This window comes from Budorcas taxicolor, chromosome 2, assembly GCF_023091745.1.
Source record: "Budorcas taxicolor isolate Tak-1 chromosome 2, Takin1.1, whole genome shotgun sequence".
Classification (NCBI taxonomy): domain Eukaryota; kingdom Metazoa; phylum Chordata; class Mammalia; order Artiodactyla; family Bovidae; genus Budorcas; species Budorcas taxicolor.
Genome location: NC_068911.1, coordinates 68,899,295 through 68,921,827, shown reverse-complemented (window position 1 = coordinate 68,921,827; position 22,533 = coordinate 68,899,295). Strand labels below are relative to the sequence as shown.

Below are 22,533 nucleotides of genomic sequence, written 5' to 3'. Positions count from 1 at the left end.
TAATCTTTCTATGCATTATTAGTTGTTGGTTTTGAAATAGTTGATCTGAAAGTACTTTGGGTAGAATTTTTCCAGTATTATGAATAAAATGCTATCTTGTAATTATTGAAGGACATTCTTAGCTTGATTCTTAGTGGAGCAGTAGCATCCTTTTTATATTTCTTTTTAAAAGGCTGCTGCTGCTGCTACTTAGGTATAAATCCTAGCAGGTAATTTATATTAATATTAAATATTTAGAAATGTCAGTAGTCTGTTATGTTAATTATCAAGTTTACTCATTTCTGTAAAGCCAGTCTGGTTCACAAGCCTCTATCTCAAAAGTGATATTTATTCTGTTTAATAATGAGACAGTCATATACTCAGTACATTTATGTAGGAGTATTTGGAACTCTCTGGTCTGTTAGCATAGTTAAAGACTTACCTTTATTCCGCTTCTAGTAAGAACCCCTCTTTTTTTTTAAGGTTTGATTAATCACTTCCAACTAGTCTTTTTAAAATGCTGTTTCTTAGGATTTGGTGCTATGGAGAAGTTTTTGGTTGAATACAAGAGTGCAGTTGAGAAGAAACTGGCCGAGTACAAATGTAACACCAACACAGCAATTGAACTGAAATTAGGTATGTATGCCTTTTCTAAGTAGTGTTAGGTATATGAAGGGGAATTTTGTGTAAGAGCAGTTGTTTATGGCACTTGTATGGCTTATTTTATTGTTTATTGCAGTTTATGTTTAGTTTTCTATACTAATTGAGCACATCCAGATTTTATGAAGTCTTGATTTATATCATGGAGTGGGTAGATGTTTGAGAGATGGCAGAGTTTACAGGTCAAAAGTTCAGTGTGGCAAAATAATGACAAGTAGAAATGGTCTTAACCTCTTAAAAACATTTACCTTTACCTTTTTGCTTATAAAAATAATAGAAAATAAGTGTTGGTGAGAATGTGGAAAGAGACTCATATATTCCTGGTGGGTGCATAAAATGATGCAATTACTTTGGGAAACAGTTTTGCAGTTACTTTGGAAAACAGTTTGGCAGGATCTTAAACAGTAAACATATTTGCTATATGACTGAACAGTTCAACTCCTAGGTGTCTACCCAAGAGAATTTAAAATGTTTGTCCATCCAAAAACTTGTATGTGAATGTTCACAGGAGTATTATTCACAATAGCCAAAGGATATAATGTGGATACCAATCAGCTGGTAAATGGTTAAACAAAGTGTGGTATATCCATGTAATGGGATACTATTTGACAGTAAAAAGGAGTGAAGGGCCGATACATGCTACAGCGTAGGGGAACCTCAAAAACATTCTAAAGTGAGAGAAACCAGACATACTGCATGATTCCATTTGTGTGAGTGTTCAGAAAAAGCAGATGCACAGAAACAGAAAGGTTAGTGTTTACCTGGGTCTAAGGGTGGCAACAGAGAATGACTGCAGATTAGATTTCTTTTGGGTAATGGCAGTATTTTAAGATTAGATTGTGGTAGTGGTACACAAGTCTAAATTTACTAAAAATCTTAAAATTATACTCTTAAAACAGTTGAGTTTATGGAATGTAAATTTATAACTCAATAAGGCCATGTAAAAATATGTGCTAATGAGTTCTGGTTCTATCACTTTCCATTCTGTATATTTTTCATCTTTAAAAGGGAATTAATATTATTTGTAGTGAATTAAATATGAGGTTAAATACAAGTAAAGTGCTTGAAAAACTTGATGTAGACAGTCACAGTAAATGTTAGCTATAATTATTTAAAACAGTACAAATGTCACGAATACAGAGAAGGTGATAAAGAAGATACTTGTGTCCTGACACCTCACTAAAAAGATAATACTGATCCAATTTTTTTTTCCTGTACATATATTGTTTCTTTAAAACCAGGATCCTGTTGTCAGGCTGTTCTGTTATTTAGCTTAACCATAACTTGAATATCATTGTTGGTAACTATATATAGATCTACCTCATTCTTTTAAACTATGTAATTCAGGATGACTGTATCATAATTTAGCCAGGTTATGATACTTTTTTAAACTTACTCTCTATTGTGAGGTTTGCGTCTCCTTTTTTGCTATTAAAGGTGATTCTCCAGTAAATACCCTTGTGTATATATGTACCCACTTGTGTTGAGTGATCTGTAGAATGTGTGGCTAGAAGTTGAAACGCTGGATCAGAGTTTTTCGGTTTCAACACTGTTAACATTTTGGGTTAGGTAATTGTTAGGAAATGGCAGCCCATCCCAGGTGGCGCTAGTGGTAAAGAACCCAGTTGCCAGTGCAGGAGACATTAGAGACACGTGTTCTATCCCTGGGTCTGGAAGATCCCCCTGGAGGAGGAAGTGGCAGCCCACTCCAGTATTCTTGCCTGGAGAATCCCATGGACAGAGGAGCCTTGTGGGCTGCAGTACAAAGAGCTGGACATGACTGAAGCGACTTAACAGCAGCCAGTATTTTTGCCTGGGAAATCCCATGGATGAGGTTACAGTCCATGAGGTCACAAAAGAGTCCGAACAACTTAGCAACTAAAGAACAAAAGGATTCTTTGTTATTTTGTACTTTGTAGTATGTTTAGCAGTGCTCTTGGTCTGATAACTAGATGCCAGTAACATTCTCCTCCAGTTGTGACAACCAAAAATGTCTTGACATTGCCATACCTCCTAAGGATGGTGTGTAAAATTGTCTCTGTTTAAGAACTGTGCTAGATCAAAGGGTTACGAACATATTCTACTTTAGTAGCTGTTTTTAAATTGCCTTCCAGAAAAAGTATGTGTGGTTATACTGCTACAGTCTCACACTTGAGATTGTCCTTTTACCTCTACCCTGATCAGTGTTGCATATTACCATTTTTTAAAAAAAGCAAAAACACCTTGCCCCTGTGATGTGTGAAAGGTAGCTTCTTATTTCTGTTTGCAATTGTTGTGAGAAACACATAACTTAAAATTTACTATTTTTAAAGTGTACAGTTCTATAGTATTTAGTATACTCTCATTGTTGTGCAACTAGTCTCCAGAACTTTCTCATTTTGTAAAATTGAAACTATTTATTAAAGAAAGAACTCCTTATTTTCCCCCTCTCACTGGCCCCTTGCTAATACCTTTCTACTGTTTTAAAATTTGACTGCTTTAGATACCGCATATAAATGCAGCCATACAGTATTTGTTGTCTTGTGACTGGCTCATCTCTTTAGCATAATATCCTCAAGATTCATCCATGTTGTAGCACTTGGCAGAAATTCCTTCCTTTTAAGACAGGATACTATTACATTATATATATTTTAAACATTATAATATTGTTATATGTAATATTATATATATTACATGTAATTATAAAATTATTATAGTATTTATAATGTTTATATGGGCAATCTAATTCCTACTATCAGTAGCAATAATTTCCTTCCCTCAAACCAGCCTTTCTCTCTCCCTCTTTTCCCTTTCCCCTTTCTTTGGAGAAACGTTTATCAGAACATTTATAGACATTGTTCTAGACACATGGGATAACTTTAACTCTTGACTGCATACCAATAATTCCACTAAGGTTTATCCCAAGATTCTTCTCCATTAATAAGCTATTTTCACTTCGTGTGTGAGAGATTGACAGGCCTACTTTCCCCACAGAGATCAGTGTTCTGGGGGTAGATTACTATAGAAAAAAGTCCATCTTTTTTTATTACACCAAACTCTATGCCTGTTAAGCGGAAATTCCACATTTGCCTTTCCCTCCAGCTCCTGGTAACCTCTAATCTACTTTCTGTCTGTATGAATTACCCATTTTAGATACTTTGCTTAAATGGAATATTTATCCTTTTCTGTCTGGCTTATTTCACTTAGCATATTTTCAGCTTATTTACTCAGCAAATGTTTCATGTTGTACCATGTATCAGAACTCCACTCCTGTTAATGGCTGAATAATATTCCACTGTATGCCACACTTTGTTTTATTTAGTCATCTGCTGATGAACACTTAGGTTGTTTCCACCTTTTGGCAATTGTGGATTATGCTGCTGTGAGCATCAAGATAGAATTATGTGTTGTCCTTGTTTTCAGTTTTTTTGACTATATAGCTGCTGCTGCTGCTGCTAAGTCGCTTCAGTCGTGTCCGACTCTGTGCAGCCCCAGAGACGGCAGCCCACCAGGCTCCCCCGTCCCTGGGATTCTCCAGGCAAGAACACTGGGGTGGGTTGCCATTTCCTTCTCCAATGCATGAAAGTGAAAAGTGAAAGAGAAGTCGCTCAGTCGTGTCCGACTCTTGGCGACCCCATGGACTGCACCCTACCAGGCTCTTCCATCCATGGGATTTTCCAGGCAGGAGTACTGGCGTGGGGTGCCATTGCCTTCTCCGACTATATAGCTAGGAACAGAATTGCTGGGTCACAGAATAAATCTTTGTTTAGCTTTTTAAGTAACTGCCAAATTATTTTCCACAGTGGATACACCATTTTACATTCCCACCAGCAATGTATAAAAGTTCCACTTTTACTATATTCTTGTCAGCACTTAATTATTTTTATATATAGCCAATCCTAGTAGGTGTGAAATGATATTGCAGTTTTTATTTGCATTTCCCTAATGACTGATATTGAGCATCTTTTCATGTGCTTATTGTCACTGTGTATCTTTTTTATAGAACTATCTGTTCAAATCTTTTGCCTAATTTTTAATTGAAGTGTTTTTCTTTAATATATTTGTTGTTTTTTTTAATGAATTTTAAAACAGATAATCTTACTGGATTCTTCTACTGTTTTTGGAGAGTGGTTTCAGCTGATTTACTTAGTTTTTCACTGGCACGCAGTCATATCTGAACATCTTAGTAAATTCACTTCCTTTTTTATAAATATGCCTCTTATTGTGTTCTCTTTTCAATTTGCATTTTCTAGCACTTTCAGAACACTGTGAAAAAATGATAGTGGTCATTCCTTTCACTTAAATTAATGAAGATGGTTATAGTAATTCTCCAATAAACCTGGCTTGTTACATTGAAAAGTGTTTTTCAATTTTCAAAATTTTTTATTCAGATATACATATTAGAGTATATGAGGGCCATTTCAGTTTACATGGAAATAATTTTGATAATGTTGTCTTACATACAATGTAATGCATAAGTATTAAATTATTTTTTGATTTTTAGATATTGAATCATCCTTTTATTTCAGTACCACAGTATATTTTTTTTCTATGAAGACTATATTATCTTTAAATATTCTTGCATTATTGTTTGTAGGCGAGCTTGGTCTGTTTTTCTCTTCTTTGCTTTCTTTTTAGGGGAGGTGAAAGTCAATTTTTGTAGTCTTGTGTGCCTTCCCACTTTACCATTCCCACTCTGAATAGTTTTTAAAGCATTAGATAGACATAGTTGTTCGTTGAAAGAATTCACCTTAATGACTATGAAGAGATTGTTCTTTTATGCCATTTAATGCTTTCTGTGCCTGAATACAATTTAGATTGCATTTTCAGGTTTTGTGCTTTATGATACGTTTTAAAATTTTATTTATTTAGGTTGCTCTGGCTCTTCATTGCTGCATGTCGGCTTTCTCTAGTTGGCGCAGGTGAGGGCTACTCCCTAGCTGCAGTGCGGGGGCTTCTCTTTGAGGTGGCTTCTTTTGTTGCAGAGCACAGACAGACTCTAGGGCAGGTGTCAGTATTTGCAGCACGAGGGTTCAGTAGTTGTGGCACACCTGCTTAGTTGCCCCTTGGCATGTGGAATCTTCATGGACCAGGGATTGCACCCATGTCCCCTGCATTGGCAGGCAGATTCTTAACCACTGGGCCACCAGGGAAGTCCTGCAGTGTCACTTTTAGTAGTGAAAAGCAAAAGGGAAAAACTAGCGACAACATAAACATCATCATCATCTTGCAGTCATAAAGAGTGATGTGATGATATGAGCGTCATCAAACTCATATTATTCTTGTTCTCAGAATGTTTCCTATAGCACCCTGTTTCCTTTGTACTGGCTTTTCTCATCTCAGTGTGCCTCTTTTTGGTTTTGTTGTCTTTTACTCTTTGTGTTGTGTATGAACATAACAGAAAAATAAAAACTGAATTAGATGCCTCTGTCATACCTAGGTTTCTAATTCTTAGACTCAGTAGGGTTTTGATGCTGAAGCACTTAAAGTAACATTCTGATTTTTATTGTTTGTCGCATGAGAATCCAGTGTAAATCATATAATGGAAAAGTGACATTTTTAAGTAAAAAAAAAATATGCTGGCTATATCCTGGTTATAATGAGATTCTCAAAGTGGAAATACCTGTCACCTTTAATGTCTTTAATATCTCTATATTTTCTATTCTTTTAAACAGTTCGTTTTCCTGAAGATCTTGAGAATGACATTAGAACTTTCTTTCCTGAGTATACCCATCAACTCTTTGGGGATGAGTAAGTAACTTAGTAAGATATTTGTCAAATTAGTAGGGAAAAGACATTTTTTTGAAAATTTAGAAATCAATTTATTTTCTTTCCTATTATTTTTCATGTTTCTTTTAAAATATATTAGAATGGCATGTTTTATATTGAGACACCAATCTACTGTATAATACCTATCATTTAGTGTTGTACTATAGGTACAGTATGATATTTAATTTGCATAATCTTAGCAATGGTATCATATGTAACATTAACTGGTGGGGTTGGATAGTTGCCTAGGGATATATGAATGACTGAAGTTAAGATTCAGTCAGTCAGACTGTAGAGCCCATATTCATAACTACTTGTTTTGCACGATTTTGCTATACTGCTTCTAGAAAACACTCCCCCAACACTGGAAAGGTCAAGTTTTTTTCTATGAGAAATAAATAAGCAGTTAAGAGAAATTTATTTTCAGAAGCAAGTTTGAAGATGTTCTGGATGTTCAGCACAGTTTTTTAAATTTCTAATGCCTTCATTACGTTACTAAAACAGTCCTTTTGATTTTGAAGAAAATAATTAACTTTGCAGTAAGTTTCAAGAATAATATTCTGTATATCCTTTACATACATCAGTTATTAACATTTAGCTATATTAGCTTTAATCATTCTCATACACATATATTGATAGATTGTTGTTGAACCATTTGAGAGTTGGTTGCAGATATATCTTCTCTTACTCGTAAACTCTTTAGTATGTATATTCTAAAAACAAGGACAGTATTGTGGTAAAATTATCCAAACTCAGGAAATCTAACAGTGACATATTTTCTAAAATATCCACATTTCAAACTTTGCCAATTTATTCCCAGTAATTCTTTTGTGTATATTCAATAAATTCAGTAATTCCTTATCCTTGATCCAGTCTAGAATCATGTATTGCTTTTAGTTGTTATCTTTCTTTAGTCCCTTTCAACTGGAACAGTTCCACAGACTTTTATTTTCCATGTCATTATTTTTGTAGAGAATAGGGCTAGTTTTGTAAACCTTCATTTTGGACTAGTTTGATCGTTTCTTCATGATTAAATTCAGATAATGCATATATTTGTAGTACCGCAGCATAAGTTGTATCTGTCCTCAATGTGTCGTATCAGAACGTCCTTGATGTCAGTTTGTCCCATTGTTGGTTAACTTGGGTCATTAAGTTTGGAGGTATCTGCAAGGTTTCTCCACTGTAGGGTTTTTTCTTTGTTATTTATATGTAACCTGTGAGGAGATACTTTTGAGAGTGAAAATACCCTGTTTCCCATCAGACTTTCATTCAGTAGTTTTAAATCTGTTAATGATTGTTAGTATTTTACTATGATTCTAAAAGGGTGATTTTCTAACGCTGCCACATTTTCAACAGTTATTAGTTTGCATTCTGCTGTAAGAGAGAGTGTCTCTTCTTCCCCTTACATATTTTTGTTTATATCAGAATAGACTCAGGATTTAACTTAATGAGTTATTGTCTGTTACTGTTTTTAATGTTGATGCTCAGATGATCCCAGATTCAACAAGTGGCTCTTCTTTGAAACTGGCTTTTGAGTCCTTTTGATATATCATCATCGTTTTGAGGACACTTTACTTTGTGATACAATCAAGTGTTGCACATTCACCCTGTACTTTACTAGTTCTGCAGAATGAATTGGCCATATCCTCTAGGAACCATGGATTTTTTTCTTAGTAGGAAACGGTGTTTAGACATAGTTGACATTTAAAATATTCTTCTATATTGCTCTTTTCCCTATGCATTATTTCAGCACTTTTGACATTTATTTAATGTATTTTTAAATTGACAAATGTCTCTACATGGAACAAGTTTTTAAGAATTTCTTGTGAATATATCAGATCAGGTATTTTATATGCTTCTAAGTATTAATAACTGAATTTTATAATTGATTCATGCCAAAATTTGAGCCTCTCATATTTTAAACAGGTTTTATTACAGCATAAAAATAGGAATGCTTTCTTTTGGATCTCTATCTCTAAGGAGCGCTTTATCTTGCTCTCTTCCTCTTACTGCTACTTGAAGTCTCTTCCTAAGGTAATATCTTAGTGAGTAGGGTCTAGTTTCACAAGTACGGCTTCTTCGTGGCAATTTGCACACTCACTTTGCACATCATTAAAAGTGGTGTGCTTGCACACCCCTCTAAGGTAGACAGAAGAGAGTCACATAATCATGATAACTCTGTATTTTGGGAACCATTACATTGATCTTAATCCTAGGATTATTGCCACTCTTTTCTAGTACACATAATTTTCAGAGTCCTGGAATGGACACTTCTTACATTTTGTTTCGGTAACCTAGACAGAAATCTGGAAATGACACTGCTTCTTTCTAGCATTCTTTCAGAATTCATCTTTAAAAACAAAAAAACCCTTTATCATACAATAATCTTTTTAAAGTGTACAATTCCGTGGGTTTTAGCATAATCGTCACCACAACCAATTTTGGAACCTTTTCATCATTTCCACAAAAATTCCCATTGTGACAGTTAGCAGTGGCTCCCTCTTTCCCATACCCTCCCTAGCCCTGGATAGTCACTAATCTACTTTCTGTCTTCATAGATTTACCTATTCTGGACTCTTTTGGGGGGCTACACCATGTTCTTGGTGGAATATTTGTTTCCAACACAGGGATTGAACCTGGGTCAAGGCAGTGAAGGTACCGAGTCTTAACCACTGGACCACCAGGGAACTCGCCTGGCTACTTTAGAATTCTCTTTTTAGAAGGTTTTTTTTTGTTTCTTTAAAGGAAATAGGCATAGATGGATATCAGCGAGCAAGGTTGGGAAAATAGCAGCAGCTCCCCATGTGCTTTCTGAGTTCATAAGTGGGGTGTGGTCAGGTGCTACCACTTAGCACTTTCAGCAGCTCTGGATGTTTGTGTTGGACATGCAAATGATTAGTTGGGAGAACTGGGCTATAAGTTGGGAGAACTATAAGTTGGGCTCTATAGCTCCGTCTTAACTGCTTGCCTAACCAGGAATCAGTTTAACATTACTTGTCTCTGATATGAAATACCTCATAATAGTAGCAAGAGTAAAAGCAGCAGCAGTAGCTGTGCTACACTTGTATATTGTACCAGTGAATGTTATGAGCAATTTATATGTATTGACTTGTTTATATAACCCATATAACATCCCTAAGGTAGGTGTTATTATTCGGTTACTTTATAAACTAGGACAGACAGCTGAGGCACAGTTTCATTACAGTATGGTTTTTTTGTTGTTGTTTTTAGTAAGTGTAGTTTAAAATGTTGAAACTACCCATTAAGTTAAACCTGTTTCTGTGTAGAGTTAATACTTTGTAATGACTTTTTTCATTTTTGGGTCTTAGATTACTGGTTTTTTTCCCCTTTCAGTGAAACTGCTTTTGGTTACAAGGGTCTGAAGATCTTGTTATATTATATTGCTGGGAGCCTGTCAACAATGTTCCGTGTTGAATATGCATCTAAAGTTGATGAGAACTTTGACTGTGTAGAGGTAAGAACAGAAATAAATTTATTTTAAACTGTTTCCTAATTGAGTATAAAACAGATTATAAAATGTTAAAGATTTGAGGGAGAGAATCTGTTATATTACAGCTTTAAAACCACATATTTAACATTTAATTATGGAGATGATTATCTGCCTCTCATTCCAGTTAAACCTGTGATCGTGATCCTTAGCCTTTTCTGTAAAAATCTTCACTTTTTTGATTAGAGTTTTATTTCATTTACCAACTGTAGGTCTGTTGTTTTAAGCATATATTCATGTGAAAAGGAAAACTTGTAAGAAATGAACTTGGTTATTGAGTTGAGGAGTTTTATGAACAAAGTATTGAAGTTGTGGCCTGCTTTCTTGCCACTTAAAGTGTAAGAAGAAAGAAATTGAGAGAAGAACTGTTAAGTAACAAGGATTAGGACTTGATTTGGGAAATTCTCAGCCTGTTCTGAAGACACTAAATTTAGAAAATTCATTGGTGGGGAAGTGTGCTCTGGGGAGAAAGCCAATAGTAATCTTGGCTAAATAATCTTGTTTTGCTGAGTAGACAGGTGTGACTCATTGATCTCCTCAGTAATCTCAACAAAGCCAGAAATAGGGATTGAATTCTGTGATATAAATTCAGGGAGCACCTGTGGAGGACCATCTTGTCTATTGGCATGAACTTTCATGGCATACATACGTGACCCAGAAGTGTTCCAGAGTGTCATATCAGCAGAAATATAGCCAGTTTGGACTGACAGAATACGGGAAGGCTAATGGACTTCTAAAATCCAACAGGCAAGAAACAGGTTGATAACTCTATTCATCTGCAAACATGTGCTGCCTTTCAAGAAAAAGGATGAATGATTTTGAAGGAGGAACTTCAGGCTCAGAGGGTAGTGTCATAGACCACAGTATTCCTAAGTCTGATGAAATTTGAGCCTTCCAGGGGGTGGCTAAGCAGTAAAGAGTCCGCCTGCCAATGCAGGAGATGTGGGTTTGATCCCTGGGTTGGGAAGATCCCCTGGAGAAGGGAATGGCAACCCACTCCAGTATTCTTGCCTGGAGGTTTCCATGGATAGAAGAGCCTGGCAGGCGACAGTCCATAGGGTCGCAAAGAATTGGACATGACTTAGAGACTGTACAACAGCAATGGAATTTGACCTATTGGATTTTGAAATCATTTGGTGACTTATTTCTTCCTACCATTTTCTCCCTTTTGGAATGACAAAGTCTAGAACTTTTATCCTATGCTTGTCTTGCCTTTGTTCTTTGGAAGTGATAACTTGTTTTCTAGTTTCACAGGTGGAAAGGAATTTTGCCCCATGATACGTCATACCCATAGTCTCACCTGTACCTTATTTGAATAACATAGATGATGAGATTTTAGACTTGAGTTGATCTTGGTGGATGTTGGGGAGGGGGTGTCTTTGGCATGTTTGGATGGACATGAATCTTTAAGGGACCTTCAAAAAATTGTACATTTTAGAGTTTTTCTGTTCCTAGACATTCCTAGGAACGTTTTCAAACGTTTTAAACGTTTTCAAAATTTTAACTAAGTTTAAATTCCTGACGTAAGTCTTTTCCCAGCCTCATGCTCCACTCCTATTGTTAAAACCTTCTCTCATTACAGAGATTGGTTGATTTGCCCCCTTTTTATTATGTTTGTTGGCTTTTTTCATTTCATTGTAAGGGACTTGTCCAAAGTCACACAACTAGTAAACAATCTGTATTGCACACAGGAGAGAATCACTTATCGTAGCATGCATAATATATGGTAATATCCTCCTCAAAGATGTTAGAACTATTTATGACCTGTTCTAAATGGTCCTGGGCTTTTGTGCTTTTTAGGTTTTATTTCTGTTTTTCACAGTGTATATTTTATTTATTTGCCTGCTCCCATACTTTTATGCTATTAGCTCTCAGCTTATTGCTAATATGAGAGACTTCCCTCTTGCAAACAGTCCCCTTATGGGTAAAAATTCCGTATTAGTAAGCTTAAAGGAATGGAAACGTGAATGATATATAGCATAAAAGAAATCTGAAATAGTCTCTTATGTCCATTATTCAACTTCAGTGTCAGAAATATTTTGAGCACTAACTTTTTTTAGTTCTCATTTGCCAACCCTATTTGAGATGACTCAGTTTGTTAGATAAATATATGTAACTTTCACTTAATATTTGTTTTTTTCAGTGGTTTGTGTCCCTTAGATATTTTTGAAAATTTGCAGCTATAAAAATGACTCATTGACTAATACTGTAGTTGTGGTGATTTGATATTTGAAAAGATTTAATCTTAGATAAACTAGCATTTAACACAATTTACTAAAAATGGAGCTTTTTATAATCAAATATTTGTTAGATTTTCAAGCCCAGCTACTCTTAAAAATTGTATTTTTCCTTTGTGTTGTACAAAATTCAGTGTTTGAGGGGTTTGCTGGTTTTTTGTGTTTCTTTTCTTTTTAAGTTCTGGCTGGTAGTGCTGAATTGATTTCTTCTGAAGGAACTATTAGTTATTGATAAATCTTTCAAATATTATGTGCAGTGAAAATAGCTGTGTATTTGCATTGACTTCTAATTGTTCCATTCTTGAAAACGAGGTTTCTCCATTTAGAAGTAGTGTGTTAGGAGTAAGGAATCAGTCTTTTATAATGTCTTTTTGTAGGATTATTTATTTGCTTCATTGTCAGAGATCATTTATTTAAATTGCATGTTCAAGCAGAGACCTCTTTTTCCCCTTGTAAAAAAAAGAATGGGTAGCAGATGTGGGGGGAACAGGCTTAGCTCTTTCCCATTCACAGTGAGAATGTTCATTTCACAGGGGTATAATGGCAAACAAGGCAAAGTCACTGTTCTTAAGACACTTATGTTCTTGCCAAGAGGAGCAGTCAACAGATAGATATTAAATAAACAAATTAATATGTATGAAGAAACATTTTGCTGGTTTCTGAATGAAGAGTAGCCAGTCATGTGGTTATCTGAAGGGATCAACCTATACAGAGGCCCTGAAATGAGAACATTCTTGGCATTTTCGTTGTCCAGAAAGATCACTGTTGTTAAATTGTGGTGATGAGAGAAGAAGGGTAGGAGATAGTTGAAGAGGGTTGGCAAAACTCGGTCGATGGAATAAGAGTAGCTGGAATAAGAGTAGCTGAAGCCCTTGGAAGTTTTAAGTAGGTGGGGGTTATGTGATAGTGTTTATGTTGTTGAAAGATGATTCTGCCTGCTATGCAGAGAACCCACTGTAGAGGGCAAGAGTGAGAGGAGAGGGACCAGAACATTGCAGCGTTGTGGGCAACACTGCATTTACCTGCTTGAGGGTATTTCTTTGGTTGTTGTTCAGTCGCTATGTCTGACTCTTTGTGACCCCCATGGAATGCAGCACACCAGGCTCCTCTGTCCTTCACTGTCTCCAGGAGTTTGCTCAGACTCATGTCCATTGAGTCAGTGATGCTATCTAACCATCTCATCCTCTGCTGCCCTCTTCCTCTTTTGCCTTAAGTCTTTCCCAGCATCAGCGTTCTTTCCAGTGAGTCACCTCCCCAGAGATAGAGTCAGCAGCATCTGTTACTGAGTTAAATATGATTGTTGAGGGAAAGAGGAATGAGGAGGATGCCATTGCTTCAGTGGTGGTGGTACTATTCCCTGAGATAGGGATGACTGGAGAAGTAGATTTAAGTGGAAAAAACCCAAGATTTTTGTTTTAGATGTATAAGGTTTGAGACTATAATATGTCATAATTGAGTTTATGCACACGGTGCTTTGTAGTATTATTTTTGCATGTGAAAAATATACCCTTTTAGATGGTCAGAAACCAGAGCACATCTGCTTAGAAGTTATTTGTGTATTAAAATTTTGCCATTATATTAATCTTTCATCATCCATTCTTTTTCTTTTGCAAACTCTCTAGTGGCACCTAAATTTTTTGTCACAAGGTGTCTGTAGAACATCTCCGTAGCTATCATCTTTAAAGATAATGTAATTATTTTGAATTTTGCAATATAATAAACTTGATTATTCAGACACTGATGGTTTGTTCATCTTATGGTTTTGCTTTTATCAGTACCTCTAGCCCTCTCTTAAGGTAATTTCATTGCTTTTTAGTAGAAGAATGTGTAACAAAGATTGTTCAGTCTTGCTGATTGCTGACATTTTAGGGAAGGGTTTTGTTGAAGAAAGTTGAAATACATGGATAAAGTTTGTATTATCTGTGAGTTTCAGTCATCTATTTTATCCTTGTCTCTCTTTAATTTGGATTCAATTTGAGAGTAAATGAGAGCAAATTTCTTTAACTGTCTGGATTCCTGAGGGCTTTTTTAATAGAAAAATCCTATGTATGTATAAAAATTTAATCTTGAGAAAGTGAAAAAAATACTTTGGTAGACTAATAATATTTCCTAGTGAATTCCACTGCATTCCTTTTTTGATAATGGTGACAGTATTCTTAATGAGAAGTTCTTTTTGTGAAATATCATAAAAAGCTTTAAAATTATGTGTTTAGATCTTTATCTTAGAACATCGTTGTGAGTTTGGTGGTGGTGGTTTAGTTGCTAAGTCATATCTGACTCTTGCAACTCCATGGACTTTAGCCTGCCAGGCTCCTCTGTCCATGGGATTCTCCAGGCAAGAATGCTGGAGTGGGTTGCCATTTCCTTATCCAGAGGATCTTCCCTACCCAGGAATCTGAACCCAGGTCTCCTATATTGCAGGCAGATTGTTTACCAACTGAGCTATTGTAAGTTTAGTTAGGTTGCAAAGCACTAATGCAGTAAAATTAACATAATGTGACCTTTGTTTTTCAAAAAGTGGAAATGCTCACAGTTTTTCTCTACTTAATTTCTCCAACAATACTGAAATTTCTGCAGCTTGCATATTGTCAGCGAATGTAAGATTGAGCAAGTTTATGTAGATGTGGAGTTTTTTGGCTTGTTTTTGCAGCATATCTTGGGTATTCTTAGAATTACAGTTAATGTTAACTCTCTGCGACTTTAGCCAAGCCTTAACATGCCTTCAAAATTGGTATTTCAAAAATTATGCACCACAGACAAATTTAGACAGATGCTGCTATTTAGGTTAAGAGGCTAAAGAGGTAATTTGTTTTTTAAATCTGTATTAAGTATATGTGTACGAGTTCTGTCCGACTACCATTTAAGTCTCAGGCACATTGCTTTATGCAGTGATGAGGAAATGTAAAAATTGCTTCATGGAAACATCAGATATGTAACAGTGTATAGAACACTGGAAGTTGAAATGACCATAGACAGAGAGTATACTCCAAAACATTTCGTCTTAAGTCACCTAAGAGAAGACCTAAATAGAAGGGTTGGTTACCTTTATGCTTTCCTTATTAAAAAGACATTGCCAGTTGTTAGGAAAAAAAGACATTGCCAGTTGTTGTAAGGCATGTCCTTATTAATTAAACATATCATGCTGTACTCTAGATTCTTGATCAGCTTAATTTCTTATCCTTTCTATAACTGTGGGCTTCCTGGGTGGCGCTAGTGATGGAAAACCTGCAGGCCAATGCAGGAGATATGAGAGATGTGGGTTCAATCCCTTGGTCAGGAAGACCCCCTGGAGGAGGGCATGGCAACTCATTCCAGTGCTCTTGCCTGGAGAGGCCCATGACAGAGAAGCCTGGTGGGCTACAGTCCATGGGGTTGCACAGAGTCGTACATGATTGAGTGACTTAGCACACGTAACTGTATTTCTATATAGTTTTGATTAAAGTTTAGGATAGTCTTGCTGCTGCTGCTGCTGCTAAGTCGCTTCAGTCATGTCCAACTCTGTGTGACCCCATAGATGGCAGCCCGCCAGGCTCCCCCATCCCTGGGATTCTCCAGGCAAGAACACTGGAGTGGGTTGCCATTTCCTTCTCCAATGCATGAAAGTGAAAAGTGAAAGTGAAGTTGCTCAGTCATGTCCAACTCTTAGCGACCGCGTGGACTCCAGCCTACCAGCCTCCTCCGACAATAGGATTTTCCAGGCAAGAGTACTGGAGTGGGTTGCCGTTGCCTTCTCCAGAATACTCTTGAATATAGGGAATTTTTCAGTGATCTTCAGAAATAGAATCTAAACCTTTAACCACAAGCATTGGAACTTGTGTAAGTTTCAGTTAATGTTTAATTCTACATTCAATTTAAAAAGATTACATGGGGATTTTCTCCAGTGATAACTGTTACCTGGCCAGTAATCCAGTATGATAGATGAATATTTAACTGAACTAAAATAAATTTATTCTTTTAGAAAAGAGTGTAGATCTGTAAAATATGATAGTTGCAGGATTTTTTTTCCCCCCATTAAAGTAGAATCCATTTAATAGAGAAATGCAGACATTTCTCCTTTAGTGATACAAAGTTGTGAATTCACCTTTGAAGAGCTGTTGGTTTTATGTTTCGTATTTTATACAATAGGTATACATTTTCTTTAGTGTAATACATGTTAACAGATTACTTAGTTTTAAACGTGGCCCTCTTTTCCTCTGTAAAAGTTCTTAAAATAATGTATAAACTTGCCCAGAGCAAAATATTCATTTGAAAATACTACAATAAATAGGTATCCTTCGAAGGCTGAAAGTTAAACATTAACTATCTTTCAACTTTGTTGAGCTCAAATCTTTGGGCTGCTCTATAGTCCACCAGAACTGCTACTTGAAACTTAGAGTTTCAAAGAAATCTTTGAAGTACATTTAGTGCCAGATATGTGAAGTTATTTGATCATGCTTTGCAGTGCCTTATTGAGAAGACATGACACTGGGGGAAATTTTTAAAAGTTAAAATTATATATACTCTATGTGTCTTGAAGTGTTTTCTTTTAAACTGATAGATTATAAACCTCTTTATTGAAAACTAGTGTTTCTTGACTTTTTAAAATTTGAATTAATACTACCTTTACCCATTGCTACTTTGGATTTTAATAGCCACACAACAGACATATTAGACCTATCCCTTATTATTACACTTTCTTGTTACAATTGTTGAAATTGTACAAATTCTATAAAATATGCTTAAGATCATCTCTTCATATTAGTTAGCAGTTTCAAGAGAAAATATTTATCAAATAGTACTTTAGAAATAAGCAAAAGTAGTTCTGTCAAATGTAGTGCATCTAACCTTGAGCATGAATGGATTGTACACACTGGTGTACATGTTAGAAATAAGCTGTTGGGTAAAACGTTGAAGAGCTATATTTTTAAATAATAGCTCTTTTTTATAGCTGTAAACAAGTTCTATATAAATGTTGGTGTACCAGAGCATTGAAAATGAAACTTGTTTGTAATAAACTCCATCCCTGGTTCTCTATCCTGAAATGTAACTGAATGATAATAAAGTGCTATTCATCTGCAGGTGCATTGCTTCTACTTAGTTAAAAGATGGTTGAAAGGACAGGAATTAGTAGCATGTTGTATTAGCCTTTTGTAGTGTATTTTGTCCTAAGCATCTTAATTTCCCTGTTTTGAATGCTAAGTAGCAAGGGTCTTGGTTTAGAACTAATACCCATCATGCATGTAAACGGTATGAAAGAGCTGCTTAGTAAGTTAACACAAAGTGTTCTTGTGTCAGTCCTTGTGGAAATAGATACAATACAAACATTACAGCTGAACTCACGGCAAACTCCATTAAGTAAAAACCTGGCCTCATTGTTCAGGAAAAAGTTTGAATAGAATGCAAGCTCATTTTGTTGAATGTAATGTCAGGCTTTTAGGGACTGTATTGAGGGATAAGGTTTTGTTAAGTTGAGACCAATTCATTAAGTTTTATTGCCGGGTGAGAAGCAGTAATACTTTATTGTAAGACTTCATCAAATATTCATGGTTAAAGAGAAGTAGTAAATGTATTCAATCAAGTGGTCTTTTGGGGTTTTGAAAAGGATTATGAAGTCTGCTCAGCTGATAGTTTAACATTCGTCGAGGTTGTTTAACAAGGGTAATTTTAATCTCTGAGTTTAATTTTGTTGTCCAGGCTTGTCTCTTTTTACTGTCACAAATCCAACTCTGTAAAAATTGTGTCACCTTATAGGATGAGTGGATAATATATCCAGTCGTATGATTTATGTATTTCCTAAGTGGGCATATTTTAAATATTATCTTAATTTTGAGTTTTGGTGTCAGGGAGTTAATGACCTGCTTGCTCATGGTGAGGTTGCCGTTTGTTTGGTCTGACTCTAGCCTCACCTCACTACTGCTTGTGATCCTTTCATGTCTTGAATAATATACTCTTCTTGACACATGTAACTTAATAAGCAGCCATGTAAAATAATAAGCAGTCTTTTGTTTTGGCCAGTTCAAATTGTCTTGAAGGGGTGTAGTCAGCCTTTTCTACATGATGTTAGAGATTTCTGTAGGGTTGCATTCATTCTTGCAGTTGATTTCAGACTCCCCACCTCCTCTTTTTTATTTCTGTGTTATACTTGTGTTCATCTCACATTTCTGTGGCAGTATCTTGTACACATGAAACTCATCCTTTCCCAATTTGCTATGTGTTCACTTCTTTCGTTTAACTGTGAATTAAAGTTTTGTGAATTTTGTCCCTTTCAAAAAAACTAAGCATATTCAACTAGGTCAGAGTTATTAATTTCTGTGTGTGTCCTTTACTCTCCATCCCTTAGGCAGATGATGTTGAGGGCAAAATTAGACAAATCATTCCACCTGGATTTTGCACAAACACGAATGATTTTCTTTCGTTGCTGGAAAAAGAAGCTGATTTCAAGCCATTTGGAACCTTACTTCACACATACTCTGTTCTCAGTCCAACAGGAGGAGAAAACTTTACCTTTCAGATTTATAAGGTAAAGATAGATCTAAATGTTCCCTTACTTAATTTGCCTGAAACCCGTGTTCTGTTTTGATGTGTTATTTTCAGTGATTTATTCTAACTTCAGGAAACAAGTCTTTGTCAGCAATAAAAACAAAGATCTGTTTTGTATGTGTGTCTGTGTACACATCTTAATCTGAGACTTCTAAACATTTTCCCACAGAATAGTTTTGTGTTCTGCAGGCTTTTACTTACCTCTGTGATGAGTTTCACCTGACTTTTCCTGGCTTTTTCCCTAGGCTGACATGACATGTAGAGGCTTTCGAGAATATCATGAAAGGCTTCAGACCTTTTTGATGTGGTTTATTGAAACTGCTAGCTTTATTGACGTGGATGATGAAAGATGGCACTACTTTCTAGTGTAAGTACAGTTCTAAAGCAACAGTAGACCTTATTACCTCCACAAAGCCAGCATTTTAATTGTGGCAGCCCAATTATTGGGATAGTATAATGATATTTTTCCCAGGAAAGAAAAACTATTGTTTATGAGGCTTGAGTTTTCCTTCATTATGCTTTGGGAGACCTTGAGAATAGAGCCGAATTAAATGCTGTTGTCCGTTAGGGCTCTGAATGTAGGCTTAAACAGTAAAATGAGCTTTGCCTGTGTTTTCTTTTACTTGCCACCTATTCATCTTTATAATAGGCAAGTGCACTGAAGTGATGTAAAGAGGTCTGATTTATCCAAGTTGCTGCACACCAATTAAGTGAATTGTATATTCAGAACATAGCAGGTGTACCCATTGGGCCCTCACAGAGTAGCTTGCTGACACTGAAAATTCAGTCAGAGAATGGAAAAGAAAATGGACACTGCATGGGAGCGCGACTGTAATTGACCTGCTTGGCTTTCTGTTTTATCTGCAGATTTGAGAAGTATAATAAGGATGGAGCTACACTCTTTGCGACCGTAGGCTACATGACAGTCTATAATTACTATGTGTACCCAGACAAAACCCGGCCACGTGTAAGGTAATTGGCAGTATAACACGTGCCTTGTCTTTTATTTCAGAAGAAGGAACTGCTGAAGTTTCTAATACTGTAATAGTGTTGATTTGTTTTAAAAAAAAATCACCATTATTCATTGGCTGTGTACTGATTTATTTCATTGTTCCTTTTGAAACAGTTTGGAAGATTAAATGTTTACAATTTTGAGTGTCTCAGTGATTTTTGGAATTCTTAAAGATGGATTGAAAAACTACACAAACTTGAAAATGTTTGTATTACTGTAGTGATTTGCAGTCTGTAAACTGGTCAGATTGTAATATTTTAATATAATTTCTTTACTATAGTCAAATGCTGATATTGACTCCATTTCAAGGTCAAGGCCATGGTGCTCAACTTCTTGAAACAGTTCATAGATACTACATTGCATCTCCTTCTGTTCTTGATATTACAGGTATGTAAATTTTGTTACTGAAAAAGCTTTTCCAAATCTCTTCTTTACTAATTTTGTTTTTGTCAGAATTAACTTTTGTTTTAAATAGCAGCAGTCTCCTGAGGTCTTTTTGGAGCTGTTTAAAGATGACTTAAGTTTCATTTTAAATCATAAGCCCTTAGTGAAATTGGATTGCATCTCTGAGTATGAAGTGCTTAATTAGTTGAACAAATTGAGGATAATGAACTGAATATAAAATGGGAAATCTTGGTCAGGAATATATATATATATATATTGCAAGTATGGTATGACTGTTTGTTCAGTCTATTTCTCAAGCATTTTATAAAGTTGATTTATCTTTTCATCTAACTTTATTGTTACTGTTAAATGGTTTGGGAACTTGGGAGATGAAGTAATTACTAAAGTTAGTTTATATCAAAAGTTATAAATTGACACTTTCACTAGCTTAGTGACTTGTAAAATTATAGAAACTTTACACAATCAATAACACTTCTTTTTAGCTAAGCTGAAAGTTGTTTAGCTTCTGTTTACTTGTAGAGCTTGGACTTGGTACTACATGAAGGGACTTTTTGGTGATTTTAGTCTGGAGATTAGGGTTTCCATAAGTAGTCTTTGTCTTCTCTAGTGGGTAATGTGCCAGCAGGGGTTGTTTCTGTGAAGCCTCTTAACCACTTTCTTCTGTCTACTCCAGCCTATAAAGTCCTTGATACTTAGCGCCAATTAGCAGATAAAGAATTTTATTTCTTAAATCTCAGTGAAGAGTCATCAATAATGGTAGCCTTTATTCATTGCAAACTGAAGTCTCTAAAGAGAAAATGCTGAACATGTTAAAGGATTCCTGAATTTGAAAACTGGGTATTGGCCTTTATTTTCAGTGTTAACATTTCTTAGCAAATTACTAAAAATCACTGATACATTTGTTCTCATTAAGATATTTCTCTTAGATTTCCATTCTCGGTCTTTTTAAAAAAAGGATAGAGTTCTCTCTTTGGTTGTTTTAGTTGTGTATAGATCCATTATTTTGCATATTTTTAAAACTTGTTGGATTTTTTTGCAGGCTCTGGATTTCCCTTTGCAACCCAGAATATTCCTTATACTGAGATGGCCTTTTGCTTAATTGACATATAGCCAGATATAGTAAAAATTCAAACCTAACCATTGATGGCCTATGTTACAGGATAAGTTTTTGTGGTATAATTGCCACCCATTTTCTTTTTTTAGCACTTTTCTTTAGCACATTATGCCTCATGACTTGCAGGATCTTATTTCCCAGACCAGGGATCTAACTTTGGCCCTGGCAGTGAAACTGTCAAGTCCTAACAACTGAACCGCCAGAGAATTCCCTTTTTTTAGCACTTAAAGTAAAATACTGGAAAACAGTTCTTTATATCATGTGCCATTTTTCCTTTGGAGGATGTCAGTATCATAAGATACACAGCGTTTTAACACATCTTGGTTATATGACCTTACATATAGAATCAATGATTTATTCCTGAATTGCAAAGAGAGTTGCGTTTGACAGTCGAAATTGATCCTAGGCTATATATCAGTGTTATTAACCTATCAGTGTATATTAAGAGTTAATTAAATCTGTTCTTTAACTATTCCATGTAGTACTGGAATATGTTACATGGCTTTTTAGAATTTTATCTATAAATGTTTTGTAATATGAAGAGTTAAAAGAGTTTTTTTAAATGATAGAAGAGTATTAATGTTGGTAGATGATATATTTAACTTGGGAAAAAAACTCAAGCTTTGAGCCCATGTATAACTTATCAACTTATATCCAAGCAAATTTCATCTTTTAAATGCATCACTTATGTAGCATAGAAACAAAGCAATTGAAGGATGTCACAAATTAATGGGTGTTGTCATTTTAGGTTCATTTTCAGGCTGACACCTTTAGTTAAAGTGCTTAAAGTTGGAGTGGTGACTTGGCCACTTATACTAATATGAAACTATAAACAAAATATTGTTAGTCTATAATGGCTTATTTAAACCTGAGTGGAAATTTTTTTTACACAAGTTTTTAATTTATATGAAAATTAGAGATAAGAATGTGGTGTGAATTTTTTTAGATTTTTCTCAACTGTAATTCTCTTACCTTTGATGTGTTTTCCCCTAAAATTCTGAGGGGATATTAGTTACTTAAGATACTTAAGCTTTCACTCATACTAAATTTTATTTTATACTGATATTAGCAGCACAGTTCTTTTTTTCTAAACCAGTTCAGAAACAGGTAGACGTGGATAAGCATGTGCGTCGCTGTTAGCACTTCAAAAACATTTTTTTCAAGAGATGCTTGCTTAAGAGTTTGTCACTTAGTAGAGATTTCATTAAAGCAGCTTTATTGAGGTCTGATTTCCATACCATTAAATTCATCCATTTTAAGTGTATATACAGTTCAGTATTTTTAGTATACTTGCCTAGTTTTGTGGCCTGTTTTACAATATTTCTGTCACCATAAAAAGATTCCCTCATGT

At 35.4% G+C, this 22,533-nt stretch overlaps 1 protein-coding gene across 1 annotated transcript in view; it reads left to right on the top strand.

The window, feature by feature from the left end:
* HAT1 (histone acetyltransferase 1) overlaps positions 1 to 22,533 on the top strand; it is a 38,175-nt gene that overhangs the window by 1,808 nt on the left and 13,834 nt on the right. The window contains exons 2-8 of the mRNA XM_052635680.1: positions 511 to 615; positions 6,294 to 6,369; positions 9,742 to 9,862; positions 18,452 to 18,631; positions 18,897 to 19,018; positions 19,519 to 19,623; positions 19,944 to 20,050. Coding sequence (XP_052491640.1) covers positions 511 to 615; positions 6,294 to 6,369; positions 9,742 to 9,862; positions 18,452 to 18,631; positions 18,897 to 19,018; positions 19,519 to 19,623; positions 19,944 to 20,050 — 816 coding nt within the window. The remainder of the gene's footprint in view (positions 1 to 510; positions 616 to 6,293; positions 6,370 to 9,741; positions 9,863 to 18,451; positions 18,632 to 18,896; positions 19,019 to 19,518; positions 19,624 to 19,943; positions 20,051 to 22,533) is intronic.